Genomic DNA, 10,893 nt, shown 5'->3' with positions numbered 1-10,893 from the left:
CAGGTATAAGAATCTAATAACCTATGTTTGAGTTATTGTATCTTCCAAATCCGGTCTCAAATCATTCTATAATATGCAAGACTGTGCACATTCTTCAACATGTAAGTGACTGTCATCCAAAAGGCTCCAATCAAAACAGCAACTGCATAGCCACTTTCATTGGTTTCTTGTCAAAACCTAAAGCACAATGGTTTGTCTTGTGCACAACAACATCAATTTTTGGTAACTGGCAAAATTCTGTGCACAAGATCCCCACATGCAGAGGCAATAAATGTTATTGCAACAAAAAGTATATCAGTTATCTTCTTTTGCTTGGCATCAGAAGGGCCATCTTCGAAACAAAAACAAAATTGCATTTGATGATAGAAATTGTACTGTCACCCTCAAAGGCCATAATTTTCTCAAATAATGTTGGCTCAAGTAATCTGCCCATCATAACCTTTTGTGTTTAATCTACCTGACAAACTCAATTGAAACCCTCAAGAAGTTGTTCAAAGCAACAATCTGCATTTCTCAACTATGCTGACTCATATAATCTGCCCAACCATATCCTTTTGTGCTAATCTACCTGACAAACTCAATTAAAATCCTTGAGCAGTTGTTGAAACTAACAATCTGCAATTTACATAGGGTCTAGGGTTATTTTAAACTTGTTCAAAGTTGCAAACTTTCAAGATAATGTGTTTATCAGTCTGTCATTCTAAACCAGAAAATTGTTGTTCCTGCAACACGTTTAGAACCGACTCTCATATTATTACCAAACTGTTCTACGGCCAAAATTTGTTATTTCTACAGATTTAGAGCCAACTATTATATTATTATGTAAAACCAAGCAATTGTTTTGCTGATTCCTTGTAAAAAAAAGTAATCACAGCAGGCAAAACCTTGAACGACTGGATGTAAAAAGCAGTTGGCAGTAAACATAACTAAAAGCACATAAATAAATTGCGAGGACATACTCATGAAACTGAGATCAATGCAGCTTTCCATCTTTTATATATTTGCTGTACATGATTCCTATCATATTGCAACTACTACACTTTAACTTACGGCAGTTGTGTGCAGAACACACCCTTATTTCGCTTTTAAATCACATATTTGCTCCACACTACATTGGAGAAACTCAAAAATCCTTGCATAAAGAAATTCTAAATGCTACAGTGCAATGTTTAGTCAATGTCTCAGCTTCGGGGGTTGAGATACTCGATAGAAAATTATGTTGGAGGAGCTATTCTGGATAAAAGGTTGCACTAAAAGCTTTCCTCCTGAGATTTCTGATTTTCTTAGGCCTCCTCTTGAGAAAGGCCAGCCACAGTGTGCATATACGAGCCTCATAAGCATGGAGTAACATCTGAGCCCAGTGCTTTGCCAACTCAAAATAAAAAACCGGCCCTGACTGGTAAAATTTCTAGAATTTGCAGGTAATCTCAGCAGAAATCCATCGACTCAGGACAAGTTACATACAAGTTGTGCTTATATTCCTCATTTTGGTGCAGAAAAACAATGTTGGAAATGTAACCTGGAGGTGAGATCAGAGAGTATACTACAATAATTTTACAAGAAAACACCCAAAACAGTGATGCCATCATAGTGCACCTCACAGTGAAACTGCAAGGAAGCTACAACAACCAACTCTGCCTGGGGGATAATTCAAGATGCTCCAAGATAAACAAGCCTCCAGCATTTCACAGGAGCAAAATTCCAAACACGAGATTAACATTTCAAAAGTCACCTCGGACCTGAAAGTTCCATTGCTTTCAAGACCAGTGATGAATCTTCATCGATAAAGTCAGAATACCTCTTGGATATAATTTCCATCCCCTTGTATTTAGGTGTTTCAACCTTCTGTGAAGCTTCCCACCTTTCTGCCAATCCATCACCTTCCAACATCCTAACCACTTCAGACATCTTCGGACGATGACCAGGGTTAAACTGAGTACATAACAGTGCTACCTGCACCATCTCCTCAAGTTCAACTCTGTCATAATTGGGTTTAATATCCTTGTCTATCATGATTTCAAGCCTATTCTCCTGATGTAGTTTTTTAACCTGTCACACAAGTATCAGAAGACAACCGCATAATTCAAGACTGTATTCTTACCTAAAATCCTTCTTACTTGGTATTCATAATAGCATTCAGAATTCAATTGTACTTACCCAATCAAGCATCACTCCTTTCTGGTTTGCTGCCCGACCAAAATCCAAAGCCTTTTGCCCAGTTATGAGTTCCAATAATAATATGCCAAAACCAAATACATCGGTCTTCTCAGAGGACTGGCCCGTTGAGAGGTACTCAGGTGCTATGTGCCCAACAGTACCCCTAACAGCTGTAGTCACATGTGAATCCCTGTGATCCAGAAGTTTTGCTAACCCAAAGTCACCCACAACAGCTTCAAAATATTCATCCAGTAAGATGTTGGCTGCTTTTACATCACGGTGAATTATCTTGGGATCACACTGCTCATGTAGGTACAGAAGTCCCCTAGCAGCTCCCAGGGATATCCTCTTCCTTGTAGGCCAATCCAATGCAGGTTTTCCATTGATGGAATCTGCAAGTTTCTAATATTCAATTAGTTTGTTAAACTAGAGACCCAATTCGGTCCTGCCTGTAATACAGATCAATATCAAACAAACTTATATGCCAAAGGTATATAATTTGGATGATAAGCAACTTGCCTCTTACTTCCTCTGCCCTAATATTTGCAGAATCGGAGACACAACATCCCCAAGGGCAAAAGAAAAATTACCTCTCAGACGAGATGCAACACTTCCGTTCAGCATGTATGGATAAACCAATAGTCTTTCTGTGGATGTCATGCAAAATCCACATAATCTCAACAAATTCCTATGCACAGCCAAGCTTATCATCTCAACTTCTGTCTGAAATTGGACTTCTCCCCCTGCTGCATTAGCATCTTTCAATCTTTTTACGGCTACAAGAGTGCCATCTTGTAGGCATCCCTTGTACACATTCCCAAATCCTCCTGAACCTAGAATATTCTTGCTACTAAAATTATCAGTGGCGACCTGAAGCTCTTTGAAATGGAATCTCTTTAAATGTCCCAAGCAAACTTCTGGATCATGCTGCTCTGCAATTATTTCATCATATAACCCATAAACAGGATAAGAAAGCTACTCAGTTTTCACAAGGCTGTCCAGAATAGTTGACAAACAAAATTGAATTCCAACGCCTAGAACAAAATGAGTAAATTGGCCATCCTGGGAGATTGCATACATACCATTGACATCAAAAAAAACTTGCTGATTGTGTCTCTGTCTCCACCAAAGGAAAATTCCCATTGCAAGGCCAATTGCACCCAGCAAACCAAGAGTCGCGCCTAAAGCTACAGGCATTGTATGCTTTCTAGAAACTCCAGAGGGAGCTAAAATAGCTGCAAAACGAATAGCAATGTGCACCTAAATTATCATGCTACTCTACTTCAAAAATGATATTTAACATGGCGTGTGTATCGAACATAAGGGGTAAAACTTACTCCCTGATGTATTAACAGTCAAAGGCATGGGTGTCGGAGCTTCTCCGGGGCAAAGGTGTACAGCACCTGACCCACATAGCAGAGGGTTTCCTTGAATACTATTCAAAACACAAATTCCCAACAGTCAGGATTCCTGTTTGGAGTTAAGTCATCTGACCTATTTCAGTTCATAACAGAACGGTACACAAGTGCCATTCAATAAACATGGCTTAATCGGCATAATTGTTCTTACTAGAAGGTCTTTGCGTGAATAGCTGGGACTTTACCACTGAGATTGTTGTAGGACAAATCCCTGCAATGCAAATAAGGGATTAAATCTCGAAACTAAACCTGGTATGATGAGACATGCAAATGTCAAACATTCCACATATTAACACAAATAAGGGAAGAGTGTAGAGATGTACAGAAATGACAGCACAGAGATGTTGGCTACTGATCCAGGAAATGGCCCATAAAGGCTGTTGTTATTCAGCCTCCTAGCTTGTCCAAAACAACCAGTAACCCAATCAGGAGCCGGGCCAGCATTAACCAGTATCGACATATGCCCATGAAATGAAATGGAGAACATTTTACACTCACAGGTACTTGAGGTTCTTCAGCTGGCCTAATGAAGTGGGTATAACGCCGCTGAAATGATTGTTGGAGAGGTCTAGTGTTTGAAGCTTTCCAAGCTTCCCTAACGCTTCAGGAAGAGGTCCTGATATGTCATTATTCTGCAGAAGCCTGTTAAAAATATCCAAGTTTCAAACTGCAACTCAAAATTTAGCTGTTGAAGTAAAAAGTTCTAAAACGCTAATTACAAGAAAAATGCCAGGAAGCTCATTAGTTAAATCCCATCAATTCGGGAGTATATGCTATCTTACACAGACTGAAGATTGGTGAGATTCCCAATGCCTGCAGATAATGTCCCGGACAGGTTCTGGCTGGGTAATCCCCTGTGCAACAGAATAACATTCAAATCAAATTAGTCTTTTGCCATATACCTGGGAGACACCATCAAAGAAAAACATTATGAACCTGTTATATGTAGCAGACAGTCAATAAAACAAGCTGTTCCGTTAATTCGTAATCAACCCAACAGGAAAAACCAAAATAAGGCAGAGCAACCCAAGATTGAACGGGGAGATCTCACAGTGCAGTGACTAAGTTATCACTATTACAGTTGACCATGCTCCAACTACAGGGATCCACAGAAGTGCCATCCCAATTCTCCATTATATTGTGTGGGTCACTCAGTCCACTCTTGATATTAATCAGAGCAACAACTGCAACAAAGCCCACAATAAAACATTCAGAGAAAAAACACCCATCAAATCTCATTGGAGAAAACTCCAGAGAACCCTCATGCATATACATCCAATGTGCTATACCTACCTTCTGGATTCACACCGTTTGGGGAGAGTGCTGCAAAGGTGGTAGTGATATCCATAACTACCATAATACAAAACACGCCCAACAACCTCCCCTTCCGCATTGCAGAACTTCTACACCAAGACCGACACATTCTCATTCACAGTTGCGGAGGAGGCGCAATGAAAGAAAGGATAGTCAGGAAGAAGAAAGGTAAATGTTTTTGGTTATATGTATTGAGAACCAGAGAACATCAGTCATCCTGAGCACGAATACATAGGAGGAACAGGAAAAGAAAGCAGACTTATCCCCACATCCTTTGAGGACTGCAATGAACAACAACAACACCGTGCAATGATCAATTCCCCTTAAAGGTGAAATGACAGCAAGCAAAAACAGGCGTTGTAACATTAAAATCTCTCATTCCCTTCTTCCTTTTCCTCGATAACTGTTGGTCTTATTTGTCACATTGAATTTCCCAAATTCCTCTAGACAGCTCGTGCTCCACGCTTACAAGGAGATTTGAGCCCATCTCATCTCAAAGTATATCTCCACCATCCACCCTCACCATCATAGCCCGCTTCTCAAATAAACTTATAAAAAACGAGGGCAGGCTTAGGCAATCCCCTCCATAGCCCACTCTCTATACATATCCGCCACCTGATTCGCTTGTCAGGAAAGCCCTGTACTATACCATGATACTGCTTTACTTTCCTTCCTCAAACTACTAATGCTTTTTGGGCAGTCATCACCATCCCTCAATCATCACTCTACCATATTGTTTCAATTTCTATTGGGAGTTTGCCTTTCAAATCCCAACCCATCCAACAACATTCTGTTCCTGCTATGTTTCTGCAACGATCCTGCAAATTCTTAATATAGATATTCCCCTTATGATAGCCCAAGCCCTTTCACTCCATAGCCCTCTATGATTCCCACAACTACTAAACTCATGAGATTCCATTCCATTCCATAGGTATTTTCAATCTCATCTCCCCACACACACAAACATCATGAGCAAACAGGACCCCCTTGGAGCTGCTCACCTTGAGATGTGAGCCCACATGCTCCTCGTCTTGCATCCCATCATCCCCCCTAAATCTTTGTTGGCCTTATTTTATTCCCCACTTCTTTCTTTTTCTCGTTGGTTCTGATTCCCTCGATCCCCATTTCCGTGCCATCTCACCTCCCTCACACGCAGCACATGTCCAGGACAAATACACATCCACAGTACAAAACAAAACAAAAACTTTACAGAAATCTCTTCAGAAACCAACGAAAATATGTCAAGTACTAACCTACCTCCCTAATTATCTTAATTGAGAAACAAATTGTGGGTATTAATGCTAAAACTACCCTACCCAACCCAAACCAGAGTAAGCCACTGTGAACGATTAAAAACTTTAAAAAACACAATTCTCAGTGCAAAACAGCAAAGTTGGTCTATGTTTTGTTGCATAGAAGGGCTGAAAAAGCAAAAGCTGGTCCAGCTCCAGGTTCAGCTCCAGCTACTTTTGTTGGCTTTGGCTCTCCTTTTCTAACCCCGAGGGCAGAATGTGTTGTGGGCCACCATCATGGCTAAAGAGATTATATTCCTTTCGGATAAAGACACCCTTGTCTTGCCATACTTATACTTTTTTACTTTTAAAAACAAACCTGCGAATAATCCTCAATACTCAACTGTAGTTGTTGATCAAAGGTGGGGACAAGGGTATGATGACATTCCCCCCATTTTTTTTAACTGCCCTGCACTATTGTTTACGTAGAAATTTATGCATTTTGTTAGCCCCATCACATACAAGTGAGATGACAATTTGACCCTTCTTGCTTGTCGTTTCAGTGCTATGGGAACAGATTCTTAGCTTCCTGTGACTTGAGGTTTGCCTCTGGTTTTTCCATGGCCTGTCATGGCAATTACAATCAATTTAGTTTCAATCATCACCTAACATTATAGGCCTCGTATATTTGACCATAATCTATGATGACATTTGATTCAAAGAAACCCGACCATCTGTCAAATTCCTCTTCGAACCCATTGTCCTTAATTTTTATCTTAATAATAATAATATCACTTCATGGGTCCTCTCCACATGCTCCTTGACCAGGAAAACAAATTGCTTTTTATTTTATTTTTATATTCCATATAAAGGGCAGGGACTGCACGAGGCATAATTTTGCCACATGGTATAGAAGAACCCTGATATTATTAAAGTAAAAGAGCTTATATTAAACTATTTATGCACATAATTCCTTTATCTAAAGTAATCAGAATATAATCAATAAAGTTAAGAATATAATCAATAAAGCTAATGTTAATTAAAGAGTATTCCTTTACTTTATACTTAAAAATAAATGAAATCATGATATGACAATTGAAACGAAGTTCCCATTCTAAAAGAGCTGTCACTCACCACTACTCTTTCTCTAATAGAGCTTCGGTGCATAAAGAATCTGTCACCACTCCTCTTTCTCTAATAGAGCTTCGGTGGGTAAAGAACCTAGGTGTGTTAATAGATATAAAATATCATGCTTTACCATTCATGGTGACTTTGCTTTATGGTACATACATATTCTTTTAGCATATATGAGATTAGTAAAGTGAAAAAGGCCAATATTATTAATCTATAATATTTCAAAATGAAATGTTATATCATAATTTTGTCATATTTTAATTATATGGAATATTATGAAAATATTTATATATAAATATTATAAATATATAAAAGATTTAGTTTATAATATTAAATTATAAATATTAAAAAAATAGTTTTGATTTAGATAGAGATTTTTTCTAATAATTTTAAATTTTTATAATTTAAAACAATATTTTAGATTGTCGTTATAGTAGAACATGGAATGAGTTATCAAAAATATTTTCATTAGTGTAATTAAAAAGTTTAGAATATGTTCTCAAGGTTTATAATGAAAAAAAAAAAAAAAAAATGTATTGTAACATAGTATCTATAAGCCATGATTCACTGAATAACAACCCATAGCTCCTTTCTCCCCTCAACATCTTGCTTCAACCTATTATCCATTCTCTGCAACAAATTCTATATGAAGCCATTAACATCAAATTGCACTTGATTTTGGTGGGGGATGATATTCTCAAAATCCTTTTCTTCTTTGAGCTACTCAAGAACCATATTCTATTATTCCAATTCCAAATCCATACTCCCAAAATTTTACCATGTGAAATGACTTGAACTTTTTAAGATATAGGAGGCCCAATTTATGATAATATTTTAGACATTGTGTTATAATACAAAAGTACCATTAAAAACAATTTAGTTGAATTGAAAAGAATGTCCTTTACCATTGATTATGAAATATAGCAAATCCAAATTGTGAGTTTAGAACCATTCATAACTTTATAAAGACAATGTGGAGGGACCCTCTTAGGGCAATGACATTGAAGAGGCTTGACAAAATGTGGCACTAAAACCTTAAAATTTTAGTACAATATTAACCTATATTACGCTAAGATTATAAGAAATATCTCACATGTCATAGTTATACAAAATCATCTCCCCTTTATCTTATAAGTAATATTGACAATTTAAGTTTATAATCAACAAAGCTACAACTTTGGTCTTTTTCTTGTGTCCTACTTGCAACACCTTCTTCATAGCAATGTTCTTATTTATATAATCAAATTGTTCATATGTATATAATCAAACTAGAAATCTAAGGTTTTCAATTTGTAACGTATTTAATAATGAGCTAACTAAATATTAATATTATCAATGAATATTTTGTTAACTAAATATTAATATTATCAATGAATATTTTGTTTTTTATAAATATTAATCAGCTAACTAAATATTAATACTATCAATGAATATTTTGTTTTTTATAAATATTAGTTGCTTTAGGTTCTAGAGTAAACTTAAAGAGTCATTTAAAACCCTTATTTCATTATTCCAATTCCACTTCCATACTCCCCAAATTTGACCATGGCAAATGACTCTATCTTTTCAAAATATGGGAAGTCCAATTTCTAACAATATTTTATACATGTTGTTACAACTCCCAACTATCTATCATTAAAAACAACTTGGATGAATCGAAAGGATGTCTTTTTATTAATTATGAAATATAATAACTCCAAATTATGAGATTGGAAGCATTCACAACATCATAAGACAACATGGAGGGGTCCTCCCAAAGTTATGACGTCCAAGAAGCTCAAGTCTGATACTAGAACTCTAAATTATCTCTTGTTTCACAATATTTGATCCTAAAAGATACTATACATATCATTGTTATACAAAATCATTTCCTTTAAATTATCTTAACAATGATATTGGCATCTTAAATTTATATCAATAAAACTATAACTATGTTCTTTTTCTTATTGTATTATCTTAATTGTAATGCTTTATCATAATAATAAAACATAATATGTTCATATATAAAATTATATAAAATTGAACTAAAAATTACAATCAATGAATTTTAATTTGCAACTTACATAGAATCAAATTAGAAATCAATAAATTTTAATTTGCAATTTATGTGATAATGAACCAATATTTTGTTTTTTAAGATCAATTACTTTATTAAAATATAATACAAATTATACTAATGTTATGTATAACTTTCCCAAAAAAAAACCCTAATACTTATGTGATTTACACAAGTTAGTGGGAAAATATCATCAATGGAATTAAAAAAGAAGACATACAAAAGAGAGAAGGAATACATAAACCAGTTTTATTAAAAAAGGAAAGTTTAAAAAGCAATGGAGAGAAGGAATACATAAACGAGTTTTATTATTAATTAAAAAAATTAAAAAGGAGTTAAGAAAAATATAAAAGTAGATATAAAAATATATCATCGGTCTTCATAAGCTTATAAGTAAATATGGGAAGCATGTTTTTTCTACTACTTAAAATTAAGAAAAAGTGAAAGTGAACATTGCATCTAATATAGTGGTCCTTATGATGATGATTTGCGATCTCTAGTTTAAAACATTAACATAAAAACAAACAAATGATATGGATACTTTGTAAATAGAACCAAAATAGCATTACTTTACCTAGTAAATCTCATTTAATATTACAATTAACTTTGATGAGGTGTTTGTTAAGTGATCCTAACATTAGATTAAAGATTTTTTATTGATTTTTTTCTATGGAAAGATCTATGAATCAATTTCCCTAAATAGTCTAAAATAAGAATGAAAAGAAAAATTTATACCTTGAAAATGATGAAGAATTAGTGAATAAAAAGCCACCTTGAGGGGCAACATCCCTTTACAACGTATCTAAGGTATAATACCAAATACCTATACAAATGAATTTTTTTGGTTGTAAATAGGAAATAAAGTAAACATGATGTAATCTAATACCAAGTGGACCAAACCATATTTAATATATTAATAATAAATGAGAGTGAAGGCATTAACAAAAACGATATTTAATATATTAATAATAAATGAGGGTTAAGGCCTTAACAAAAGATATGGATAACTCAAGCTTATAAGAACCCCCACACTTCTTGTTCATTCTTTTCACTAATTAAGTTAGGAGTGGATGCTTAGGCAAAGAGTTATGATTGAATTTCCCATGACAAAAGCCTTTTTAAGTAAAAGGCCTTTAAAAATACACAAAGCACTTCATTATTTATGGTCGTTCCAATTCACCATGCACACATAATTTCTTGATTTCCTCTTAAATCTGAAATTACTCTTCTTACACCCACGACCTCATAATTTAATGTTATGTAATATTAATGTCTACAAACGATTAAATTGTATTAATGATATTTTAGATATAGAAGGAGACTATTTAGGGGTTGTTAAATTGTATTAATGATATTTTAGATAGAGAAGGAGACTATTTAGGGGTTGTTAAATTGTATTAATGATATTTTAGATAGAGAAGGAAACAATTTAGGGGTTGTAGATGTGAGGGGATACTCTTTGATTTTAGAGGAAAATTAGAAAGTGATTTTTTTTTTAGATTAGGTAAATTGATGAACAATGAAGTAGAAGTGTTCGTAATTTTGCAAGGTTACATAAAATAAAGATAATTTAAATCAAGAA

At 35.0% G+C, this 10,893-nt stretch overlaps 1 protein-coding gene across 1 annotated transcript; it reads right to left on the bottom strand.

Annotated features, from left to right (window-relative positions):
- Positions 1 to 968: 968 nt before the first annotated feature.
- Positions 969 to 6,335, bottom strand: LOC149223511 (protein CLAVATA3 INSENSITIVE RECEPTOR KINASE 5-like). Its single transcript, XM_089385848.1, has 11 exons — positions 4,869 to 6,335; positions 4,627 to 4,759; positions 4,358 to 4,429; positions 4,074 to 4,217; positions 3,899 to 3,970; positions 3,727 to 3,786; positions 3,495 to 3,592; positions 3,240 to 3,392; positions 2,748 to 3,089; positions 2,158 to 2,549; positions 969 to 2,049 (listed from the first exon to the last, which is right to left on the bottom strand). Exons 1-11 carry the CDS (start codon positions 5,002 to 5,004, stop codon positions 1,729 to 1,731), a joined length of 1,923 nt encoding a protein of 640 aa, XP_089241974.1. The 5' UTR covers positions 5,005 to 6,335; the 3' UTR covers positions 969 to 1,728.
- Positions 6,336 to 10,893: the final 4,558 nt, after the last annotated feature.

Source organism: Pinus tabuliformis, chromosome Q, assembly GCF_031772625.1.
Source record: "Pinus tabuliformis cultivar Carrire ecotype Pingquan chromosome Q, CPIR1, whole genome shotgun sequence".
Lineage (NCBI taxonomy): Eukaryota > Viridiplantae > Streptophyta > Pinopsida > Pinales > Pinaceae > Pinus > Pinus tabuliformis.
Note: the sequence above shows the minus strand (reverse complement) of the source record. Positions and strands in the feature narration are given on the sequence as shown.

Excerpts from the sequence above, each read along its gene's own strand:
- LOC149223511 (XM_089385848.1), bottom strand. The coding sequence starts at position 5,004 with ATGAGAATGTGTCGGTCTTGGTGTAGAAGTTCTGCAATGCGGAAGGGG. Across the intron at positions 4,760-4,868 it reads AAACGGTGTGAATCCAGAAG|TTGTTGCTCTGATTAATATC; the intron begins GTAGGTATAGCA and ends GCTTTGTTGCAG. Across the intron at positions 3,593-3,726 it reads ATTCACGCAAAGACCTTCTA|TATTCAAGGAAACCCTCTGC; the intron begins GTAAGAACAATT and ends TGTTTTGAATAG.